The following is a 25619-nucleotide window of genomic DNA, read 5'->3' on the forward strand; positions in this document are numbered from 1 at the left end:
CTTTCTAGGGAATAATGGTCACTACTGCCTGCCAAGGCTGGATCTGTGCTGACAGTGCAGGAGGGTAACAGTACATTACGTTTTTACCATTAGCTTATCTGAGCCTTCAGACTTTTCTTAAACAAAAACCTACCATAAAATCCATTTTGGACAGTGCTGAGGCCATACTGAGCCCTCCAGAAGCATGGATTTAGGGCTTGGGCTACTTGAGGGTCCTCTGGCCCCAGAATGTCGATCAATTTCTTCACAGCATTTGGTCTCTGAAGACACAGCACAAGAGAAGTGCCTGAGGTAAGGTAGGTACAGTGAGCTTCTAGAACAGCAGGATCCTGGAAAGAAATAGCAGAGAGGGAACAGATTACAATATATGCAGTAGATGAGTGCTGGATCCCCACCCTCTGGCTCAAACCACCTCTGAAGCAAACAGACCTGACATTATTCCTTGCTTTCTCTTCCCTTTGCAACATTCATGCTAGTGGCCACTGCATGCACAGCTTCCAGAGCACATGCAATGGCCACCAAGCTCGTGTACCTGCTGTGCCATTCACCAGGAAATGGGAGGCCCAGTTCCCACCCTGGGCACGCATGGAATGAAGAAAAGTTCAGCACTGAGCTTGTATTTTAGCCATAGCAGCTTTCACAACTTCTGCAGTAATATCCTAAAATCCCCACAGTAAGAAAGGAAACAAAATCCTGTTTCCAAGAGGAAAAGAAGCCTTGTGCTGTGACTTGTTCTCCCATCTGGAACACAGACAGCAGAGCTGGAGCTGCCATTTGTCCTTACCCGCTACAGATGAATTGTCTCTCTGAAGTTCAGTGCCCAGTGCTCAACCACTGATCTGTGGGATGCCCTTTTCACAGCACCTTCAGTGTGACATATGGGTAGGAAAGTGATGGACAGTAGAAATATCATCATGGTCATGTATACGTTCTAGGATAAGGAACCACATTTAGTTCTGCCACTTAGGTAAGAAGATAAGTAGCAGAATTTCCTTTCTCAGTTTCATGAAAGCAGTGCCCCCCACTGCCCCAATACACACCGTGCTGCGAGTCTGGCTGGCAGAATTTCATACAGTAGATGGGATCAGTGCTACTGAAATAGCGAGCTTTAAACAAGGATGCTCAGGACAGGACACTGGACTGGAGCTGAAAGAAAGCAGCTCAACTCCTGGCTTTCCCCCTGGTATAATGTGTGCTCCATTGCAAATTTCTCTACCATTTTTTTCTTTTACAAAGGTTGCCAGTTCACCCTGAGCAAAGAGATTCCTCACCTAGCTGTGCAGGCCGCAGGATCCTGAGATCTTTAATTCAGGATAAGTGTTAATAAGCACTAGCACTCATTGCACTAGTGACAAGAGAGTGATTTGTTGGCCAGGGATGGACATAATGAGTGAGAACTCTTGAGAAAGACAGCGAGAGCCCAGGGCAGAAGGTGGCTAAGGAGCAAAGCAGTCCAGGACCCTGCTATTCTCATTGAACAAAGCCTTGCAGAGCCAGCTTCTTTGCAGATGTTTCCATTAAATGTGAGATCCACTGTAGCAGCTGTAGGCTCTTTGAGAGCCCTTCATCCTAAAGAAGTGGCAGAAGCACCCAGGTCTGCCTCCCTGCCCTCCAAGTGACCAAGTGCAGCAATGCCAGCATGCAGAGCATCTCAGCCAGCACTGTGCATACACACAACAGCATCTGCAGCTTGCTGGCTAAACCAAGCTATGGATTTTTTACTTTTAAAGCCATTGGTGAAGAAATTAAAAGCTGGAGGAAAAACTCTTGCTTGATTCAGCTGAATCGCATCATTCAGTTCCCCAAAGGTTTTCATTCCTCTCTTTTTTAATCTTTTCAAAGCACCAGAGAATGGCAATTCTCAAGATAAAACATTTCCAAAAGAAAATCCCATCCTTTCTTTCAAAAATATGAAAATAAAACACTTTGAGGCATCTTTTGTTTTTCTATCCTATGAAACCATTCACTGACTTTGACCCAAATCTTCTCTCACTTACATTCCCCCTAAACTGCCTTTTTGTAAGCAGGCTATAAAGAAAAAATCATTGGCTCAATCCCAATCTCCTCCTCTGTATTTGGAAATGCAGAATGATCTGAGATGCCCCATTCTTAAGCTGGTTATTGAGATAAGAGGTCTGATACAACCTCTGATATTTGTGAGATCCCAGCCCATAGGAACACAAGACAAAGGGCAGCAGGGACAGCTGTGCTGGAGGAACACAGAGGGAAGTTTCAGAGCTGTGCTGTGATGAGGGCTCAGACATCCACATGTCACAGCATACTGCAAATGTGTGACATTAATTCAGTTCTGTATAATGCTAAGTAAGCCCTTTAGGCTTGGAAAACTTTGATAGTGTAAAATATATGCACATAATCCACTTTTCTAAGACGTCATCAGGACTTCTGCTGGGGAGACACACAACACTGATGACGTCTCCATGCAAACTTCCCAAAGCTGTAGATACAACATTCCTTCTAACTCCACCTCACACACCTGCAAAAGAAAATGTTCAGAGGTGGTTTCTGTTAAAAAGAATGCAACAAACAAAATTGTTTTGTCCCAGACTCTACAGAGTGCTTTAAGTTTATGTAACAATCTCTGTTGTCTCTGTATCCCTTCTTTCAGCTTTTCCCTGGGAAATGAGCAGGCTTCGGGCTCATGATGATGTTGTTTCTGATGAATAGAATGGTGTCAGTGAGACAAGGTGACTTCTCTCCCTGTGCTGCACCCCCAGGTCCAGGCAGGGCTCTGCCAGCCAAACCATGCCTCTGCACCAGCCTCAAAGCGAGCAGCTGCAGCGAGATGGCACGTCTGCAGCTGCCTGGAATTCAGTGAGCAATTCTGTTGATGCATACAGAGAGGAAGTTCCAGCTGAGTGCTGGCTCCAGAGGACTACAGGATTAAAAACAGCAGAACTGTTCTTCTGCTTCCAGCATCAGACTCGCAAGGCAAGGCTGGAGGGAATCCATCACGTTACTGAGTCTGGGGACTTGCTATGGGCAGTCAGAGCAGGTAATCCAAGGGCAGCAGATCAGCCCTGCTGTAGAATCAGACTTTCTAGCTAGCAGCCACAGCTGTGAGTTTGGGATCTGCTGAATAAATGCAGAAAGGAAAACCTCCGTAGCAGAACTGCCTCTGGAGCAGTTGCTTCTCACAATCTTAATGCTATTGGGTCATGGTAAAAGCTGAGAAGGCAATGTCTGCTCTATTTAGCTGACCTTTGTTTTTATGATCATCATCATTAGCTTTCAGGTAAAAAGCATTGCTGCATCTCCTGTGATTGGGTAACCTCATCAGCCCATTATTTACTGTAGGCCAAAGGCCAGAAGCTGCTTAGAAGTTAAATGCTAGCATTGCAGTTGAAAAAGCAGTGATGTCTGACAGCATGTTGCTGAGGATATGGGCCAATGTGCAGGTAAGTCACACATTTGAAAGAGGAAGGAGATGCTGGCATTGCTTATAGTGAATAAACCCCTAATCTGACACCATCTCTCTGCTTACCTTGGGAGCTCAGCCCTGTGTGATGAAAGACTTTGGGTATGTTCTAAAAATGAGGAGGAGCCTCCATACAGCAGAAAGCATTTCCTACCATCCATTCCCCATTGCTAAAAGCAGCCTATCATCAGTATTTGTGCACTTTCAAGCCCTGCTTTTTTCCATGGACAAAAGCCCAACACTCTGCAATTCTTAAACTCAGTCACCAACTCTCCAAGGAAACTGAATCAATGCACAACAGCCACTCCACTCAGTTTGGGAACTCTGAAAACAAGAGACTTTTTTCCTGAAATAACCTCTCTTCAAATGTATCCTATGGATGTCTACATTTCTCCCTGAGGTTGACATTTAGCTTTTATGCAATGCCTTCTGTTTCAGATGATGGTCTAAGTATTTTTGTGTTTAGTTGTGCAATTAGGAACCTTATTGGAAATACCTCCTCAGCAATTCTAGTGGCCACTGTCCCACCCTCAGCAGAGATCTGTGAATAATTAAAAACCAGGTGCTTCTGCCCCGTTCCACTGCTATCATGCAGAAAGTAATGATCTTTGCTGATGGATGGTGACGTTGGAGCCCTGTCTGAAGATGTTCCCAGTCTTCTTCTAGAATCTATTAGTGATTTCTACACTGTGTGCTTTAAACTCTTCCAACTTAACTCAAGAGCAATATCCATAATAAAGGCTTGCTTTCTATAAAAGTTAACTGGTTAAGTGTCTTCAGGAAATTAGGATTATTTTTTTTTTCAAGAAAAGGAATCTAACTCCTCTGCAATGCTCAGCTTTCCATTTCCTGACTTCCACAATACCTTTATTCTGAGATGATAACAGATGAGTATTTTCCACGTTGGGCGATGAATGAATTCCCAATGCTACAGAAGAGCAGACAAGTCTATCTTTAGCTGACAAACCCCCCTAAAACCCTCCTCACTGTCTATCAGACAGCAGAAATAACAGCAACCCCGTTTTCTCTATTTGCAGGTCATTCTTACAGGCTCTTGAACACAGGCTTCTGGAACAAAGCCTCCACTGCATATGTGATGTAGTACCAAAATGTAACCTGGCTCTAGAGGTACAAATGCCCTGGCAGCACAAAGAAGGTTTCCCAGCTCCCACATTTAAACACACGGAAGGAAAATGAGGCACATGGGCAGAGCACAGCACACTCTGAACGATGCTCCACCTGGATTGACTGCAGGGAAGAAACAGGGGACTCCTGTTCTGCAGTTAGGAGTGAGCACTATAAATTAGCAATTTAATGTTCCTGGGAGGTCTGCAGCTCCCAGATCCTCTGAACTTTTGTTTTAGAGAAACCAGGTCTGTTTCTTTATGGCGAACGATAAAAGAAACTGTCAGCATGTCAGCTTGCTTTGTGCCTGGTATTGTACAGATCTGATTGTTCTATATAGCTCACTTCTAACAATAACCACTAAATCCCGGATGGGAGTTTTTCCTCTTCCAGGAATGGGTTACTCACTAGCAAACATATTTTCCCATTCTAACCCTAAACACGGCCACAGAACGGCCAGGTTCATAACAAACCTGTTTTGTTTCAGAAGAAAGGAGTCCTAAGGCGATGTCTGGCTCCAGCTGTACGTGTTTCATCCCAACCACTGTGAATTTTTCTAGGTCAAGCTTTCGGAGGATCCTTGCAAGATGATGGCTCCAGGCACCAGGTTTGATCAGCAGCACCGTGCAGAGGATCTGGGCTCCTGTAACAAAGCACACTGGTGAAACCCAAAGCTGCTCTTAAAAGCACAGACAAAACAGATAACTCTGTGTATGAGCCAGGACAGGCGCCTATAGAAGAAAACTGGCATGAAGTTCATAGGAATTTGAATTAAACAAGATTGTAAAAAAGCTGTGTGTGTATATATATATATATATATATATATATACGTATAAACGATCTACAGCAGTCTGGGCTTGTAGACCTTTTCCAGGAAGCCTGCTCAACAAATCCAAAAGTTTTACCTGGCAGGTCTGCAGCACGAGACTCCTTCCTTCATGCTGTGTGTGAATGCTTTAAGCAGGATAAAACGTTCTTCATCCTTGAGTGTGTTTAAAATCCGTTTGGATGTGGTGCTCGGGGCCATGATGCCGTGGGGGCTGTTAGTTAGGGCAGTACGGGTGGGCTGAGGTTGGACTTTATGATCCTGAAGGTCTTTTCCAACCTGAGCAATTCAGTGATTCCACGATGAAATCCTTCAGCGGTTATTTTGTTCTCATTCCTCATGGTTTCATCTCTCAGAGTTCTGCACCTCTCTGTTAGAGCTACGTTTCAGAGAGGCATTAACAGTGTGACAGATCCCAGCTGATGTTGTAACCCTTATTATAAGAGGGATCATGTCATCTAAAATTGAAATTTCAGCAAAAAACTTTGGCTTTTGATAAAATGTCCCCAGCAGACCTGCCAGCCATACGCTGCAGAAGCAAAACAAAATGGACCACAATAGTTTGACGGTCTGGTGGCACCAAACCTCTCCAAAGGCAGGAAACGCCTAATCTCACCTTTAAATGACAGCATTTTCAAATCATTCGCTTCGCCAATCTGAAGTGCTGTATTAAATCTAAGCCCCTGTGTTATTGGGACTGTAGTTAAGGTTTTGTCTTGATGACACCCCACCACAATGTTGGGAGCAGTCAGCCAGGACCCACTAACTGCCAGTTCCTACCCACGTCAATTATATGAAGCATGAGGTAGCAGTACTGCAAGCTGTTAAAACTGATGCATGATGATCTGTTTGTGTACATAAAGCACCATTTTATGTTTCCTGTACACCCCATTACTAATTATACAGATGTTGATGCAATGAAGCATCAACAGTGCTGCATGAAATTCGGTGCTTACGGATATTTTCAATTAGCAAGAAGCACGTTGGCGATTCAATGACAGAGAAATAGGGGATCAAAAATAAAAAGCCAGGATACTGACCCCATCTGGCATGAAAACTCAACCCTTATCCTACACAAAGGCCTCCTATTGAAGAACTGATGGTTTCATTTCCACGTATTTCTTGAGCGGAAAGATGTAAATGCCATAGCAACGGCCTGCAAGCAGAAGTGAGGCACTCAGATCCACTCAGCTGCTCGCATATCAACTGTAGGAGCTCACATCAACGCGCATCGCCCTCGTGCTGCTTTCCCCACCATCTGCTGCGTTTCTGGGCAAGCTTCCTCATTCTTGTGGCGTGAGAATCACTGCATGCTGTGTATTTATGCTACTTGAGACACCTCAGGAGGGGATCTCCTTATCCCCTGTGCCACCTTGGTCTGCCCAAAGACAAGCACCTAAACCAAGGTGGGACACTTTGCTAGCCAGAGGTGGTTTTCTCCCCGCGGTGACTGTAAGTGCCAGCATTCACCAACACACCACTGCCTACCAAGGAACGGCCCCTGCTCACCATGTGCTACCAGGAAGGCCCGCTTGGCAGCCATCAGACACATCCAGCCCTGGTTCCGGCTGCTCTGCAGCTCTCCTGGACTTGCCCAATCTTCCTGGTGTTTGTTACATTACAATATTTTTAGATCCTTTCCTACGGCCAATGACTCCACAGCTCTCCCCACAGTTATCCACATGCGTTTTGATTTGATGATGAAACTGAGTCACAGCACCGTATTTATTTCATATACTATTCATATAAAACACTTCATATACGAGCACGGCTTAAAATAGTGTCAACTGAAGAGAAGCAAATACCAGATCTCCTGTCATGCTTAGAAAAGAGAATGAGCATCACTGCCAGTATTCAAGCCCAAGGGAAACGTTGGTATAATCCTTCCACTTATTTTTGGCTGGTACATCTACATGAGTTAGGTTCACAAAATCCAACCGCATTACTCAATTTGCTCTTCTCTCACCTGCGTGCAAGTAGGCAAACAGTGATTCTGCGTGGCATCTCTGGGTCTCTTCCACTAAGCAAGAGAAGCAGAGAGATGTGGGTAAGTACATATATGCACAACCTGGGATAGTAAATTGAGAACAGTGCCACTATCTCTGCATGACGCAGCTAACGCTGCTCTGACACGCTCATCTTAAAATGTGATACCAAGAAATGCATGGCTTGATTCCAGACATGCTGGGAACCCATTTGTATTGGAACATCCTGGGAGGTGTAGTGCTTACCCCCTCTTCAGAGACCCCAATTGCATGCACTGAAAAGGACTGCAAGGACTGAATTACTGTGACTCGGTTACACTTTGTGTTCTTTCTCAGTCACCATTTCAGGGAGCAGCTAAAATGGTTATAAGCCACCTCCATGCTCCCAGAATTTTACAATTAACTTGGAAAATGCCATGAAACCCAGGACTGCTTATTTTTTTCCCCCCTCCCCAGCTGTGCCCTTGGAAGCAGAGAAGGGCTGTGTGTTCTGGTACACACTTAGGTAGCAGAGATCTGAAACCTGATGTTCCCTAGACAGGAATGGTCGACTTCAGAGGTTTCTCATGAGAGCAAAGCAGTGTGAAAGGAGTCAGGTGCAAATGAGCCATAACTAAAGCCCACATAAAAATGTTTCCTTCAGTCCAATGATAAACCTGCAAGTGACCCAAAGAGGTGAGGGAAACGTAAGGCACGTGGGAATTGAGAATTGTGAATCCTGGACTTCTCTTCCCATTGATCCTTACTGGCAAATTTAACCAGTGAGATGTGCAAGGTAGATAGTAAGAAAACCAAAATTTGTTTGCCAAAACAAAGCAATCACCATTCCTTCGTATTTATTACTCTCTGGAATCCATGTATTTCTGTTTCCCAGAGCAACTTATCTGGAAGGTATCTAGCCAGTGTTCTTTTCTTTTACTGAGACTTTTTTTCTTTCAAAAGGTGCATTCTATGTTGCTGGAAATGTTAAGAGAGAATACATAAGGTGAAAGCAGCTCTGAGGTCCTTGCCTTGTAACTTTTAGCTCACATCTTCACAGTACAACTTATTCTCTTCAGCAGTGGAGTGATCTGTTAGAACCAACATCTGTGAAGCGCCTGCTGGTTTGGTGGCACTGTAGTGCAGAGAGCAGAGCTCCTGACTGAGGCTTAGGAAATGTGTGTTCTGCTCTCATTTCTGTCACTCAGTCACTGGGGAATGAAGACCAGCACCCCTCTAGGCTCCCACTATCCTTTCTGCTGACAGCTGAAAAGTGCTACTAAAGAGCTGAGATCTTCTCTTCTACATTCCACACCAGCCACAGGTAAGTGGTTGAGGCACACAAAGAACTGCAGAATAAAGGTGATTCTGCAGCAGTACTTCCACCCCCAGTACCAAAAGCAGGGTTATCCAACCTTTACTTCCTAATTGCCCAGGATAATGATGTCTAACCAAAGCTTCACCATTCCATTCTGATGACTCTGACAGAGGGCTTGGAGTTGCATTGTTTCTTCCATCTATTTTAAGAGTATAAAATAGTATTTTTTTTTGTTATTGAAGAGGGAACTGGTGCACACGTCTGACCTTACCTCCAGCCCTGGATGTCTTGCCAGGTGGTGGCAGGTATTTGGCAGTAGGACAGTGTTCTGGATCTGTAAAAGGAAGATGTGATTTTGTGGATTCACTGATGAAGAATCCTTACTGTTTGGGAGGTGGGGACTAAGGAAAGTAGTCTTGTTTAGCATGGGAAACGGCAGAGCTTCCAGTTGCTACAAAATGCTGAAGAGCTGTTCTCTAGCACAAAGACCCTTCCACTCCTCCCACAGCAACATAGACAGGAGGAAAGATGCAGTGACCTTACAGAAGTGATAGTGCAGAGTGCTAAAGTCATAGTGAGAAGACACAGCTGTGTCGTGGTGGGAAAGGTGATATTGTGATTTTCACTGCCCCTCAGTAAATCAATCTCACAGTTCTGGATTTCTTATCCTGCCTTCTGGTGTCAAGACAACCTCAGTGAAGGACAGCAGTACACGCAGTCCTACAGTTTTATGCAGTAATTTGGGATGTCTGTTGCACCCTGTTTTGAAGGCTTCCTCTTTCTGCTCTCCAAACTCACACAAAACACCCACATAGTTCACTGTCAGATCTGACTTTTGTGATACTAGAATGAGTGATTTTTTCCTGACACCACATTTTCTTCTTTCTACTCAGCAAAGCCAGTTTGTTATTCTGCACTGCACAAGCACAGTGTGTTTGACACAAGCATCTAACTTTGTCTTGACAACAAAGGACCTTTCTTCCTCAGAAAAAGATAGGAGAAGAACTATAAATTACAAAGCATGAATGCATTTGTGGAACTCCACCATTCCTTCTCAGTTGATATGTGGTGTTATCACAGTCTTCATTTATTTATGTGTCTGAACAATCAGAAATCATCAGGTTCAGAACTATTTATCTTGGGGGTAAGGAGTGAAGCATCCCCAAGAGCTTAGGTGACATCCAATGTATTCCACTGCAGAAGAAAACAGTGGGGGCTCATGCACTGCTGGTCAAAAGTATCCAATATGAATAATATCTCAGTCTGCACAATGATTTAAAGGGTGTGGGCTACACATTTCTTGGTACAGCAGGAAACAAGCAGGTTTTCAGTGCTGAAAGATCAATGCTAGCATATATCATTGAAGTCTGAGAAGTCTTGACAACAGAGGTCTCCATTCCTCATGAACAGTTCACTCTGTTCCAGCATAAAAAGAAGTTCAAGAAAATCTGCTTGCTTCAGCTCTTATAGATTGGAAGTACCTTCATCTGCCTGAGTATAGGGCAAGCTCAGGGCATCTAGACTGAAGAAGTCAAGCATGACAATGACATGCCCACACATAGATGGGATAGATCACGGCCTCTTATACACAGAAAGAATATTATTTACTGGTCCTGGTAACTCCTGTGATGTCTGTTAAGCATTTGAGTACCCAGAAACCTCCAGAAAGGGAACCAGGCCATGTGTTATATTAATAGGCCAACCTGCAGATGACCTCACTTGACTCCTGCAGATTTAATATCCCTGATTATATAGCCAAGTGAATAATTTAAACCCAAATAATTCAGTCTTCCTGTGCCTTAGGAAAAAAACTTAGAAAAGGATTTATTCATCCAAGTTCAATAAGTTCCCATACAGCCTGTATCTAAGAACATTGTAAACAATAAAAGCATGGCTTACCAGCTACCAGATCCTTCTCTGTGAAGAAAAGGATGGCTTGTCTGAACGCTACCTCTGGGGTCAAGGCCATTACTCTCTGCAGAGCACTGTCACTTTCGCGTAGCTCCTCCCTGCACTGTGTTAATCTCTTTAATGCATCTTCAAGGGCTTGGAAGGCATTGATCCGCCGTAACGCACACACAAGGACTGGATTAGACATCAGTGTATCAAGGCTTCTCCGCCAAGAAGCATCTCCAACCTCAAAAGGGGTCACTTCTTTTGCCTGACGCCGAGTGAGACGGGGCAACCACTTGAGACCTAGAAGCTCAAACCCTGAATCAGGTCCTTCTGCAAGTCAAAGGAAATATTTCTAGTATCAGTTGACATGTTTCATAAAAGTCACAGTACTTTTGGAGACAAGTGCTCTAATCTATTAGACTAGAAGTCTCAAAGTTGCAAGGGAAGGTTTAGACTGGATGTAAGAAAACAAGTTTTTTTGTGTGATAATGGTGGTGAAACAGTGGAACGGTCTGTTCAGAGAGCTGCCCATCCTTGGAGACATTAAAGGTCAGGCTGGCCTAGGCTCTGAGCACCTGACAGAGCTGTAGGTGACCCTGCTCACTGCAGGGGACTTGGACCAGACAGCTTTTAACGATCCCTTCCAACCCAAGCAATTCCATGGTATTTACAGGGTCAGTCCATGAGTTCAGGTTGCTGGAAGTTTCAGTCAGCTGGAATCTCCTCTTTGCCTACTGTGATATAGATCTCACTAAACAGCCCCACCTCAAGAGAGCAGGACACAGAATAAGAGTGCAGACAGTATGCCAGACTTCTGCCCTTCATCAGGGCAGTGACTGCATTATTGCACACTAATGCAATCTGCATCATGAAATTACATACAATCTTCATCTTGTTAGCACCTGACAGCACTCATCATTTGTGATCATTTAATGCATGGGACAGCGTCATTACTCCTCCCCTGCATGAGGAAATGAGGCATTAAGAGGTGTGCTGTCTTGTTTCTGGTCACAAAGGATGTCAGTGGACCAGCAGTAATAGAATTTGTGACTTCCGAATTCCTGTTGCTGTGCCTTCCCTGCACAGCTGCATTTTCTCTCGCTGCTTAGAAGACGAGGAAAACAGAAAAGGCTTCGCACATACTGGAACTATTTTGACCCTCTCTGAAGAAAATGCCCGCCTGTGTCAAATGGAAAGCAGCCTTGCCCACTACCTAGCCATGACAAATTCTTCAGCACTTCTGGCAGTAAATGAAGAAATCATTTGTTTAAATACGTATCTCTTTTTTTCAAAGCTTTCTGGCTATGATAAAAGCAGCCAGACAGGCTCAACTTTCCTGACCAACTTCTACAGCCTCCCCCAGGAGCTGCCAGCAATCACCTGCATTCTGATGCTGACTACTGCTCCCAGGAAGAAGGATCTGGCAAAGGAGTTCTCCAGCACTGCCCATAGCATCCTTCCCAACCAGTGTCAGCAGGACTACTTGCTCCATTTCAGGATCGGAAGCAAATCTTCGGTTGCAGAAAAAATCCAGAGGAATGTTACACGGGTCTGGAACTGCACTGAAGTTTCCTCCTGTCCAGAGACATCATCCAAACAAACGTAGTTACTGCCCATAAACAAACATCCATTCCTGTTTAGCAAAAAGGAACTGGCTAATTCTCTATTAGGCAGTGCAACACTGCGATGCAGCTCAGCACAGCTGAAAGAAGAAACACATGTAAGGAGCAGAATCACAGCAAATCCTCACTAATTAGTCACACTCCTTAACTGGAATTGCTTTTGGCATGTAAAGCAAATATACTCAAACCCTAATTTTGATGTCCTTATTCGCACTGTTTAACAGTGTTGATAGATCTGTAGCAAAATGATTTAAGGCATAAATTTCAGATTGATAACTAAGGCTTGGCTTTGCATTCAATTGATACTTCATATTGTGTTCTAGGAGATAACACAGCATGAAACTGAGCACAGAAAAACAGGAGACACTGTATTATGCACATATCCATCGTCCTACCAGGAACAACAGAGCCTGCAGAATTCCCAGTCCCATCAGAAAGCTGGGCTTCATCCTATACTGTTTCAAGTGCATGAATATTTAAGCAACTGTACAGATTAACACCCATATACTTAACTATTCCCACATCTTAGCATTTCATAATGAAAGAAAATAGTGAATGACATGCACTGGATTTCTACCCCCCCCACAATTTATGTTAATTTGGTTGTAGGGAGAGATAAGACTAGAGGAAATGGCTCCAAGTTATGCCATGGGAGGTTCAGGTTGGATGTAAGGAAAAAATTCTTCTCCAGAAGAGTGGTATATAAACAGCATTACCCGTAGTTAGCAAAATAAACTTCTGGTTACTGTAACATCCAAGCATATAGAACAAGTAGTTCTAGGACACTCCAACCCATTTGAGTCATAAGTCTGTAACAAGTTTACTTGCTTTTCCAAACCTTATCAATTTTCCAGCTTTGAATGAATGAGTTACTGACATGAATTCAAGTGCATGCATTGAAATTAAGGGCTTCAGAGTAAAGAGAAATGAAAAAGTGCCTTCTCTGCAACTGCAGAAGGAATTGCAGCTGCCTACGTGCATTACTTCAGCAAATCCTAGTTCTACATACTGAATGGGTGATTTATCTCATTTGAATATCTTGACTTGTCTTTAAAACTGTGTCAGTAAATACACATTGGTAGGATTCTTTTAATCCCGGCAATTTTAAGGCTTCACTGCTTGTTGTCAGGTCATATTTAATGTAAATGTAAGTAAAAATACATTATTTAATCTACTTCAAAGTTATTTCCATATTGCTTTTCCATGGATTCTTCCATTCGCTTTGCAGAAGTAGAAGACATTCAATGAGTTTTTACAATTGAAGGACACTGGAACACTAAATGAGTTACTGTAGAGAATGAGCATTCTCCTAATGCTCTTAATCAGGGAATTCCTCTGGTAAAAGTTGTCAGACCTTACAAGAGATAGAATACTGCATTGCCATAGCCTTTACCTACCCAGCATCTGCAGCAAGTTCTCAGTGTAAGGAGCCACATGGAAGCACATGGAGGAGTCCAGCCTGGCTGTGGCAGGCAAGCTGCTCTGCCTGTTGCCAAGGAGGCCTTGCTGTGCCAGTTCATTCATCAGTCCTGTGCACAAAACAAGAGCGTGTGAGGAGCACAAAGCCCCGTGATGCAGTCTGACATGAAAACCACGCTTCTTATCAAGTATTTTGATTCATCTGACCACAGATGCATTACAGAGACATCTATATGGGGTCACACTGAGCTTGCCTCATGAAACGCAGTTCTATCATTCCCTCTTCCCCAACCCATATTCACATACAGTCAGGAAGGGGGCTGTTGAACGCTGAGAGCTGGTCACAGCTTTCTCTGGAGACACCTCTGCCTTCTGACCAGGACTCATTTGTTTCAGCTACAGGCAGTGGACTGAGATAAGGAATGCACACACAGAATATCCTACACAGCTCCTGCACTGCCGTAGGTGTCCTAAGCAAGTTGTTGCCCACAAGAAAAAATAGCTCTAATTTTGGACCCACTGTTTGAGTCCAGAGCCTCAGTATCAGTGGCAAGGCCAATATTCTGCATCCTACACAGCACCACGAGGCCAGAGAGCTATTGTAAGGTTAATAGATGGAAATCCCAGTCTGGAAAATATCTTAACTGCACTTTTACAAGTACTGAGTGCTGGAAACTAACAGCCATCGCTCCCATTCTTCCCCAAAGGGCCAGGCTATGCACAGGCTGTGCACTAACATACTGGCATAGAGTGCAGTTTCACAACAATTGGTTGTATTTTACAATAATATTTCAGGCATTTTTTAAGGTTTGTTATTTTTAAAGTTATTTTGCACATATCTTTGCTTTCCATTCTACAAGCCTGTCAACAATTTACTGCAGCATGGCACGGAAAATGGATTATTAGCTGTAGACATTGATGACAAACCTCAGATGCCAAATGTGGCGCTGACACAGACTTGAGCTTGTCCCACTGACAACTAACCACCTGCTTTTTAAAATTCAGATGGCAAAAATAAATGAAACCTCCTTTCAGTACCTGAAGGATGCTACCCTCCAGTACTTAAATGGGTCCTACTAGAAAGCTGAAGAGGGACTCTTTATCAGGAACTGTAGAGCTATGACAAGGGGTAGTAGCTTTAAACTAGAAAAAGGGAGACTTAGGTTAGATATTAGGATGAAATTCTTTACCCAGAAGGTAGTGAGGCCCTGGCTCTGCTTCCCGGAGAGCTGGGGATGCTGCATCCCTGAAGGTGCCCAAGGGCGTGGATGAGGCCCTGAGCAGCTTGAGCTGGGGAGAGGTGTCCCTGCCCATGGCAGGGGGTTGGAATTAAATGGTCTTTAAGATCCCTTCCAGCCAAAAACACGCTGTGATTCTGTAACTTGCCATAACTTATCCTAGAGCATTATCTGCTCCCTGTTCAAACACAGCAAAGGAAAGCTTGGTCAAAAATTGATGGTGTTGATACAGAAATGTTTCCTATAGGCACCTATCTCTCTGCTCCATTTCAAGAATGACTGCTGAAGTTTGCTTTGCTTTGAAGATTGAGCAGTGGTGAACATCAAAGAAGTGACTGCTTATCAGGGGTTTATTGATTAAACACACAAAACTGCTTAGTATGGTTTTGACCCTACTCAATTCCTAGTGCTGTCCTACGCTTCCCAGAAGCTAAACCAAAGCTTATGTGGCAACAACAACTTTCCTCTCCAAGGCTCTTGAATATAGAATAAGCTAGCTCTCTGGATCACTTCTGAAGCAAAGAGGGTGCAAAAGAGGCATTTGCAAAAATCTCTCTACAAAGGAAAAAAAAATAATAAATTGACAGCTCTACAATAAGAGCAAATATTTTACCCTTCCTGAACATTTTTTTCCCAGTGTCCACAGAGATATTGCTAGTGCAAATTTCGCTGTGCAAAACAAACACTGTAAATGTCATCTGCAGCACTTCTTGAGGGACAAAGCAGAAGCCATTTTTCTTTAGTGAGCAACTTTCCTTAGGTCTGCAGGCAGGAGGGACATGGTGCTGTAATCAGTCTGCCATGATTAATCCATGGTGTCTAAATACGTTTTCAGAACATATTGTGATGGTCTTCGGAAGAAAAAGGGGGGACTTCTTGAAGCTTTTTTTTTTTCCTCCAAAAACTTGAGATGTTCTTTTCTACTGTGGATGGATTATAAGAGGTAAACATCATAAAAGGCAATGGATGAACGCCTCCTTCAGGAGCAAGCTGCTGTGGTGTAATGGAGGGGTCAGCAGCTGTTCTGGAACTGTTCAGGCTACAGTGACCCACTTATCCCAGCAGTCTAAAGGGCAGGCTGTGAAAAAAGAGACACTGGAATGGAGCGTCCTGCTGCAGGCAATTTGCCCACTGCCAGGGCAGGAAGCAGCAGGCAGGTCAGGGCTCTCTGTTCTGTGCTGATCACTGCTGCTGTTTGTGACTTTCCCCACTTAAGGCCAATGTCGGTTTATCCTTAAGAAAACTAAATAACTCTCATCCTGAATCAGAGAATCAGAACAGAGTTTGAATCAACTAAGAGGATCTGGGGCAGCTACATGTCTGTTCTTTTGGCAGTCTCTACATATAAAATAAGTTGCAGTTCAGATGCTTGGAAGTCACAAGCACACAGAATTCCGGGCTGAGGTTGATAGGACTGTATGATATCCTCAGGCCCAGTGACAGGCAGCCTACTCCTCTGGGAAGTAATAATACCTAAGAGAAAACATGAAGCCAAGCCCATTACAAAGGTGTATAGTGGAAAGCCAAGAGACAAGGGTCATGAATTCAAACAGAGGAGGTTCCACTTTGACATAAGGGGAAAAAAACAGTGCTGTATGTGGAGAGTCAAGCATTGGAAGAGAGGAGCAAGAGAGGCAGTGGAATCTCTGCCCTTACAGATCCCCAAAGCTTGACTTGCCTACAGCATCCTGGTCTGAATTCATTGCTGAGGCTGTGCTCAACAGGACACTGGGTGACTGACCTTCTGTCACCCCCCCAACGTAAATTATTTTATGATTCTAAACTCAAAAGGATTTCAGTGCTAAAGATCAAGTAATTGACAAAGATTAATCTGCTGTGTAGGATATGTAGAAGTGGCTGATCTAGAAAAATGGGCCTGGAGATTCCTCAAATCTTCCCACAGTGTAACATATTTGCCAAGGCTTTTAACCTCTAGTTCAAATGCTCTAAAATGCTGAGGTTTTTGAGAACTGAAAGCATTACCTTTTACCAATGCAAGAATATGATGACTAGCATCCTCCTTTCTCAGCAACAAGACAAGACAGTGCACGTGTGGCTCAGCAGAAAGCTCTCCTCTTGCAGAACTGTTCTCAGGAAAACTAGAAATCTTGCCAGGGCAAAATAGAGCAATCTGAAATAACAAGGACCAGATTAGAAGACTAAATCCAGATTTAAGCACTACAAGGCTCAAGCAAACATTGAAGTTATGATGGCATATGAAGACACAGCAACACCAGTCGAACCACATTAACTTCCATTAATATAGCAGGTATTAGTAGGTGCTCATTTGTCATCTCTTCATGAGACAGAGGAATTTAACTTAAATCTCATGAAAAGACTTAACATAAAATGCTTTGCTCTACAACTGGGCTGAACAAAAACCACAATGGTTATAAATACACAGAATAAGTGGTAGTATTCTAAATTACTCATTCAAAAATGATCTTGAACCCCAAGTTCTGAAACACTTAGCACCAGAGAACACATTAAAACAATAATTTCTGCTGCTATCTTCTGAAATAGCCATTTAGGAGCATGCCCCAGATATCTGCCCATTTTTGCTGTAGCATTCCATATATAGGCATTGCTTTCATTCTACAAGATATTATGGGCAGGGAAAGTGTTCTTCCTCATGCTTGATTAGAGAACAAGCAGAAAAGAAGGCTTCTGTGCAATTTAGTTTGCAGAATGAAACATTTCCTTATTAACGTAGGAAACAACTCTAAGCGTGAACATTTGAAGTGAAGGAACACAGTCCTCTGTAAGACAAAGTGTCACAGGATTCCTGGGTGATTTACAGTACAGAGATGGACTTCTTGTACAAGTTCAAATGTATTTTTGCATTTATGATCATTTATTTCCTAGGTTGACAGGTCAAAATGCCAACTTCTCTCTATTCAACTCAAATCTACCGTGTTACACAGAGCTTAAGAGAAAGAAAAAGGTTATTTTTGACGATAGGAAAGCTCTTCTTGCAAGCCATCTGAATGCATTAAGTCAGGGGACTGCTTCATGCTGAAAGGCCACAAGCAGACCCAGAGGGACTGTGAAGCACACAGTCATACATCAGTCTGTTAGACAAAGACTGTTCTGAATACAGGTTTCCAGATCAGAAATTGTTATTTTCATTTCTGAAACTTCTGAAACATTTACGAACTGTCTGTTCTTTCTTATTTTGAGATCAATGGCAAAATTAATGCTTGCTTTAGTAGAAGCAAGTCTGTTTATGCTTAGGTTCAGTGAGAGGCTTAGGCCTAGTGGGATTTTCTTACTAATGAAAAAAAACCAAACCATCAGCACTGAAAGTAACCAGAAGGCCACTCACAGGAACATAGAGAACAGAAGTGCTGGTAAAGAGATGATGAGTGCCCTCGAGAACACTTGCTAAAGGAGTGTCAGCTCACACATCCATAAACTTACAACACAGTAAGCTTCAAAAACGTGAAGCCAAGTTATACAACCAAGCAGTGCATTCTGTCTGGTACCTGACTTGTTGTCATGCTCAGCACAATGGCTTGCTTGTGTGAAAGCTGCAGCTGTCTGATTCCTTGCAGAGCAAACCCTCGACGAGTACAGACTGCAATCACGTTACCATAGGCATGAGGAGGTACCAGAGGTGACACTGTCAAAATGACGTCCCCTAGATCAAAGAGAAGGTAAGGAAAGCTGTGGTATTACTGCAAAGAAACTCTCAGCAGCCAGATCCTACTCGAAGCACATCCCAAATAGAGACACCGTATTTCATGGTTTATTTCTTCTATCCATCTTATAATGGCTGCTTTCAGGAGCCAACATACAACAGTAAAGCTTATGGCACTATCAGTAATCTCTTTGTGAATCACCTGCTCCAGACATTCTATCTCATAAAGTCTATCCAGCCATCTACGAGCTACTCATCTATCTTTGAGATATCTGTGCTCTCAGGCCTTATGATGGCCCTGTGTCCACCCCTAACAGGCTGTGCCTGAGCAAGCTGACAGCACTGAGATCACCAGAAGACTAAGAATAAATCTGGCCAAAGTGATGAGTAACTAAACGAGGTCAAGACTGGCTGCTGACTTGTCTACTACAAGGCGTGTGAGGCAGCCCCAGCTATTCCTCTCTGCTACCACTGCTAGTCTGCAGGACCACAATTTACACAACCCTGACCAGCATGAACCTCTTCAGCCCAGTCTTTACTCTTCATCCCAGAGGCTGGCACGTGGCATAGGCTACAGAATCTTTGGACCAGCCTCTGATCATGATGTTACTCTACTCTTGCTTGGTACCACCTGTGGCTTCACAGACTCCTGTCTTTGGTGATCCTAATGGCACCAGCCTGCTTTCTACTACCTGAGTTTCCTTCCTACCTAAGCTGTAGCCACTAGATCTGGTTACTTGTGCTCTGCTTGTATCCCTCACCCCAGACAAGTCCATAGAAGCAACTAGGGTTGATATTGGCTTAGAATCTCAGGTTATTAACTTCTGTTTTTTAGGTTTAACTCCAAGCTCACTGCCAACAAGGTGGCAGATCTCTGTAACTTCCAAGAAAGCTCTAAATAAACAAAATTCAGGGTTGCAGGTGGTAAGATTTCGGTTCATCTCTAGTAAATAACACTTAAAGAAAACAAACATTTTTCTTTTTTCACATGCACACATCCCAAACGAATGGGAAATCTGCTAGGGTCAATAGAACTTTTCTTACTGGGATGAAGTGTATACATCTGATGGGTGGAGCAGCATATTTGTTCTGCATGCTCTGCATGGGTGCATCTTTCCATCTCAAGGAGAAGCTGCTGCAGACCTGGTGGAAGGAATAAGTAAATGTTTCCTTTGCTTAACACACCACAGGGTGTCTGCTCCCAGATCAGTTTTTTGGCTTCTCTTTGAGAGTCATGATAGTTATCTGAGGAGAAAAGCCTGAAAGTGATTTCCTGAGCCCAAATACAGATGGAACGTGGTGTAGTATAACTCAGCAGCCCACATCAAATGTGAATCATTAATAGCCATAAAAGGAAGGGGAGGCAGAAAATGTGAGTCATTCCATCAGCAGCAACCAGCTGCCATCAATACCAATCCCAAATAACATGGAGCAAATGGCTGTATGCCAAGCTACTTGAATTAACATGCCCAGTTAAACAAGAGACTGCATCTCAAAGGTAAGACTTTTCTTTCTTTCCTTTTTCCATTTTTTCCTGTCACTTTCCCCTCTTTTCATCTTACATTTTCATTCCTTTCTCATAACTCCTTTCCTTTAGGAATATAACCTTCTTTACCTTCTCTCTACATCAGTATGATCCTATTTTCCTCCAGTCATCCTTTCCCTGACAGCTGCTGAGATTCCACACCCCTCTGTGCTTTTTGATATTGCCCCCCACAGGAAGAAGGAGGGGGGGGAGGAGAGGGGAAATCTTTTCAACTGTGGGAGTAGAAACATGATAGCAATGTTCTAATAGCATTGTCTCATAATCACCTGCACCTGAGATCTGCTTTGCCAGGCCCAACTACAGAAGATGACGAGCACACTGGCCCATCTGCAGCAGACACCTCTCCCATCCCTCAGAGCCAGTCCTAACACCAAGTGCTCAGCAGGCTCCCTTGAACACAGTCAAGCTGCTGCTAGCTAGCTAGAAATTTAGAAGCTAGAAGATTGCTCCTACAAAGGGCACTTGGATAGAGGAGTCAGGTGATAGTTAATGTTAGTCCCATTAAATGCTTTCTTTTCTGATTACATAGTCAGTCCTGGCTTGAATGAATTCTTAACTATTTCACACCCTATTACATTCAGCTACCTGTACTGGTCTAGAGTTGATTTCTGATCAGTTAAGCAAGCAGTCTAAGGACACTGTTAGGTAATCACAATAGCTCCTTGATAAACAGCCCCCTTACAAGCACAAATTTGTTGTGGGAGTTTTTGTGTGTGCGTTTTTAAGTGAAACCTAAGCAGCCTACAGGACTCAAGCAGCTGCTCCCATGAGGAGGATGATGTGATAACAGTTCTCTGTCACTTCATTTTAGGCAACAGCGTTTCAGTAGAAATTCATTTCTGGCTCTGGACCTGGCCAGATCACAACACTGAGTAAGGCAGAATTTCCTGAAACAGGTGCACTGGAGTGAGGTAACTCTGTCAGTGAAGGAGAGCCATAAAACCTCAAGATTAGTTCCCTATTACGAACCATTGGTAGGTGAGACAAGCGTTGCTGGAGGCTGAGGCTGCACCATGCCCTGGAGATAAACCTTTTCCTCATCTGCTTCTTCTCTAGTTGATGAAGGACTCTGAGATCTAAAGAAAAACAGCAGATACTAAAAGGTGTTGTGCCAAGTTCTGAGTCCAACCCCCTTTCTGCAACAGACCCAGGGTCAAGAAAGCTGTAACGGAAAGGCCATTTCAACCCCCTGTTGATGCCACGAGCTACACCAAGTTCTCTCAGATTGACTGTCTCTTCTATTACTCCCTCCAAGGGTCTTTTTGCTCAATAGCACAACCTAATACAAAGTGGCCAGTTTGGAAATAAAAAAATGTCAGGCTACATTATCAGTGTTTTTCCTACCCTGCAGATACATCACAGCTGCTATTTACTTTTGGTTCTTCTGCCAGAACTTAAGTAGTTTTAAATCAGTCACGGTGCTTCTCTGCTGCTTCGTGTTGGGTAACAAGCACCATCAAGACTGTCACAGATGTTCATCACAGTGAAACCTCTCCACATTCTTGCATACCCAAAAAGACCAAATGACGGCACAGTGAACATAAGGTGTGGTTCAGAAAGCCAGGGACTGAGAAGGCAAACTGCAGTCTGCACAACAGTTTGGCTAGGTCTGTGAAATGCAGGCTGTTCAGGCAAACCTGTCCGCCTCATTCCCCTGCTACTGAGTTGGAATACATCCTGCTTGTTCACTCCCAGGAGACTGAGAGAAGCCACTAGTATTTGCAAGTACAATCTGACAAACTGAATTCTGAGGTGCAGCTTGTATTCTGATCTCCCAGCGGGTCAAATTACCAGCATTAGGAGATGGGCACAATTCTAGCACCACTCTGGACCGGCTGAGTTATACCAGAGGAGCAGAATTCATCATCTCTGTAGGAGAAAAAGCATCCTTGAGGAAAACAAATAAAAAGAATGAAAGTTGGCCAAATTGAGTTTTACATATCATAAACTAAAAATGATGAATTGTTGCTCATGAGGAAACAAAGCCAAACTCTGACACATAACCCCCTCTGCGGGCATCAGATGAGCTCTGCATGGATGCACTCCTCCCCACAGCAGAAAGCACCAAGGCTGTAGAGCCCCTCACCCCTCGCTCTCTGCCACCAGCAGTGTGCTTGCAGCACTGAGCAGCTGGGAACTGTAAAACCTGCCCAGAACTTGCAGGTTCAGGGCACTGCCTGAGCTGCAGGGGAGTTCCACCACACCAACACATCTTTAATTCAGTTATATTGAAAGGAGATGCCTAAGGCCTAAAAAACCCAGTGGCTGGCACTCCACATGATTATTACACAGCCCTGTAGAGCAGCCAGGAAAGGGTGTCTCAGTTTCATATTACCCCAGTTGTTGGAAATTCCTTGAAGCCCTAAGCCAAATCTTTTGATAAAGCACTGTAGGCCAAATGCTTTGAGGCCCAGATCCACTTCTGCCTGGAAAAACCCAAGGGGTGTCTTTCAGAAGCCCCAAAAAATGCAAGTGCTTCTTTTCTCTGACCTGTGCAGGCCAGCCTACTCTGATGTCTTTGCAGCAGCAGTCTGAGGAAAGGGACCTCAAGCACAGCAGGGCTCTTCATTTAGGAAGAGGATTCACAGGACTGAGTGAGACTCCTGGGTCTTAGGTTTGAGTCTCCATCTGGGAAGTAGCAGGGTTGTCAGGAAGTAAGTGATCATTCCATACTGTAGGAAGGCTACTGAGGGAAAAAAAGTGCTGGGAAGGAGTAGTGCCAAGGGTATCCCCAGACTACTGACCCAGCTTCCCTCTGCTTTCCTGCAGCCATGGACAATGTGAAAGGGCTGCTGAGTGCTGACTTCAGAGCTGAACAGAAGCTTTTCTCTTCTTCTCTCTTTTCACTCCTTTTCCCTGATGCATGTGCCTCTGTTCTGCTGAGGAAGGCCAAGAGCAGACTTTATAGCAGACCACCACCAATATCACAAACCAAGCAACTTTAAGAATAAAAAAACATTGGAGAGGTTTGGCTATCTTGAACAGAAATGTGAGCCTTTGGGAGCTACAGCCTGCCTCCTTGTAGTTATGCACAGTAGAATACATATTGCTGAAGGGTGCATGATGGATTAATAGCTACTTAATAACCCAGTTCCTTCTGCAGCTAAACTCAGCTCTATCCAAGAGCAAGATTCCAGACTCCTGAGTCTTTCCAGTTCCTTAAACTTTTTGGCACCCCACTGCTATGCCACCAGTTCCTAAGCTGTTTTTATTCACGCTAATTTGCTTAAGAGCCAATTTGCTTTATAAGCCATCCTTCATTCTCACACACACTTCTGTCATAATCCTCCCAAGAACCTTTTCCATCTGAAGCTCCTTATCTCCAATCTGTTAATATGAAAGGGACAAAGGGCAGAGCTGCATCTGGAGAACAGGCTGCTCAATGGCACGCAATCTTGCGGCCTTTTTCCAACACCAGGCAGAGCTAGAAGAGTTTTCAAACCAGGCTGATCAGCCATTACTGACACAGAAGGGGCCCAGGTGTTGCAAGTGTAGGAATTGAAGGTCTTCCAGGGAAGAACTGATGGGAGGCAACTGCAGGAATCCCACACCTGACATATCGAGGGGAGACAGTGATGTGAGAGATGTGCTTTTACAGACTGTAGTAACCCATGTGAAAACTGAAACAGTATACAGATTCCATCCTTCACTCTTGTTCTTTCAGACCTTTGGCAGAAGACCAATAAAGACAAAGCATGCCAACTGTGTGCTTGTCTGTCCTCCACACTGCTTTGCCTGGGAGAACTACCATCACTCAAAAACATGCAGGCCAGCACCCTCACCTTGTTCTGTTGTATCTGGGGGTCGGATCCAGGATACCACCATGCAGTGCTGCATCAGCAGCCCTCCCTCCAAACCAGAGGCACAGCTCCCTGTGCACACAGCTGTCCTGCTGGGGCAGGTGGACAAGAGGCTCTGTGTGGCTCGTGCAGTAGATGGCACTGATGGAACTGCAGTCTGTCATGCCAGCCAGCTGCGGGTCAGATGGCCCAGTGATATTCTGCATGGTGCTAACTCCTTTAGGCCCTCTCACCCCTAATGCCAGCACCTTGTCAGTCTCTGAAGCATAGGAAGAAGGCAGTTTTCCTGTGAAAGACAAATGCATTCAAATAAAACATGGAACAGCCCACCCCAAGGTCATTCATTCCACTCCAGTGCTTTTTTCAGATCTGTCACAGTTGGGCACAAAGTAACCTATGGGTTATCTGTCCTGCAGGTGTTACACTGGCAACCAGCTGCACATTTTTACCCAACTGTAAATCTGAGATTGCTCAAGGTAGCTTACCTGTTAGAGAAAAAAAAGAGTGGGATGCTTCATATTTGCTGTGGATAAGGGTGTGCATAGGGTTAGTTACTAAGCAGCAGCCAGCTGTCAGAAGCCAGCACTTTAACTTCTGGTGATGTATACTGTCTCATACAAGGAAGGCTGGTGGGTTTGAAGGGGAGACAGGGCAAGAACATGGCCCTGAGAAGAAGAATACTTTCTGTAATTTACATCAGATATGGGAAAACTAGGGAGAAGATCGCAAGCTGAAAATCCATCCACATCTTTTCTAGTTTATTTCCCTCTGTATAAAATAAAGATTTGTCCTATGTTCTATAAACATAGTCCTATGTTTATAAACATATGAACAAGTCCTATGTTGTATAAAGATGTATCCCAATATTTGCTAAGCCAGCTTTATTCCCCTTCCAGGATTTGTGGCTTTCCTCATTTCCTGCAGTAATTCTTCCTTACACCTCTGACAAACCCTTCTCCATGCTCACTGTCAGTACTGCTGGGGTTCAGTAAGTAACCCCAGAAAAGAGCAAGCTTGGGTCCTCTCCAGTTCTTACTGTACAAAAGCAGAAAGACTTGTCATTCTCTTCCCTGACATTTAAATGCATTCATTTACATCACTAGCTGCATGAGAATCAGAAGGCAGAACATAAATCTCCAGAACAGGTAGAGAATGGAGAAATGGTCTGAAAATATTTAAAATAATCCAGTCTTCAAACTCACAGAGCAGTTCTCAGCTGAAATTAATTGTTCTTCACACAAAATGTTAATAATGGTAAGAGTTGGGAGCACTGAAGCAGATCTGCTGCCTGTCAGTTCTTAATGACTGGTGATTTTATGGTTTTCTTACTCATTTCTGTAGTCCTCCTTCATTTCTCCAGTTATCAGCATGAATGTATTACACGCACAATGCTGAGACAACTGCAATCCCATTTTTAAAGCAGTCTGCTTCTGTGGTTTTCAGATGTAAAAAAGGGTAGGAAGATTGCAGAGTTTCTCTCTAATTAAGCAGGTCTGCATTCATCTTCTGTCTAAGCAGAAGGAAGCCTGTTTCTCTCTCAGTCTGCCTAGAACTTTCCCAGTAGAGACTGATTGTATTCACTGTGGTGTCACATGCAAACCTCTCAGGAGAACTTTTTGGCTTAAAAGAAAGCACTAGCCACAGTACATCAGGAGCCATCTCTACATTTTGCTGCTGGTATAATTGCTTGTTGTTCTAGGGTTATATTCCATTAGCAACTAGTAATCTGCTGTACACGCTTTGAGGCAGGTTTCATTATCACTACTTCACAAATGGAAAACTATGAAGA

The 25619-nt window shown here is 43.8% G+C and overlaps 1 protein-coding gene across 1 annotated transcript in view; it reads right to left on the minus strand.

Annotated features, from left to right (window-relative positions):
• Window positions 1–25619, minus strand: part of DNAAF8 (dynein axonemal assembly factor 8) — an 83565-nt gene that overhangs the window by 12875 nt on the left and 45071 nt on the right. Inside the window, exons 15-26 of the mRNA XM_042828163.1 lie at window positions 23813–24116; window positions 21000–21106; window positions 19529–19627; window positions 18330–18484; window positions 16828–16975; window positions 13585–13716; window positions 11946–12140; window positions 10569–10895; window positions 8941–9003; window positions 7354–7407; window positions 5035–5204; window positions 134–329 (exon numbers count right to left, since the gene is read on the minus strand). Of these exons, the coding sequence (XP_042684097.1) occupies window positions 134–329; window positions 5035–5204; window positions 7354–7407; window positions 8941–9003; window positions 10569–10895; window positions 11946–12140; window positions 13585–13716; window positions 16828–16975; window positions 18330–18484; window positions 19529–19627; window positions 21000–21106; window positions 23813–24116 (1950 nt within the window). The remainder of the gene's footprint in view (window positions 1–133; window positions 330–5034; window positions 5205–7353; window positions 7408–8940; window positions 9004–10568; window positions 10896–11945; window positions 12141–13584; window positions 13717–16827; window positions 16976–18329; window positions 18485–19528; window positions 19628–20999; window positions 21107–23812; window positions 24117–25619) is intronic.

The sequence above is a fragment of the Centrocercus urophasianus genome, unplaced genomic scaffold (genome assembly GCF_019232065.1).
Source record: "Centrocercus urophasianus isolate 14NV4802_14NV808 unplaced genomic scaffold, USGS_Curo_1.0 seq_29, whole genome shotgun sequence".
NCBI classification, from domain to species: domain Eukaryota; kingdom Metazoa; phylum Chordata; class Aves; order Galliformes; family Phasianidae; genus Centrocercus; species Centrocercus urophasianus.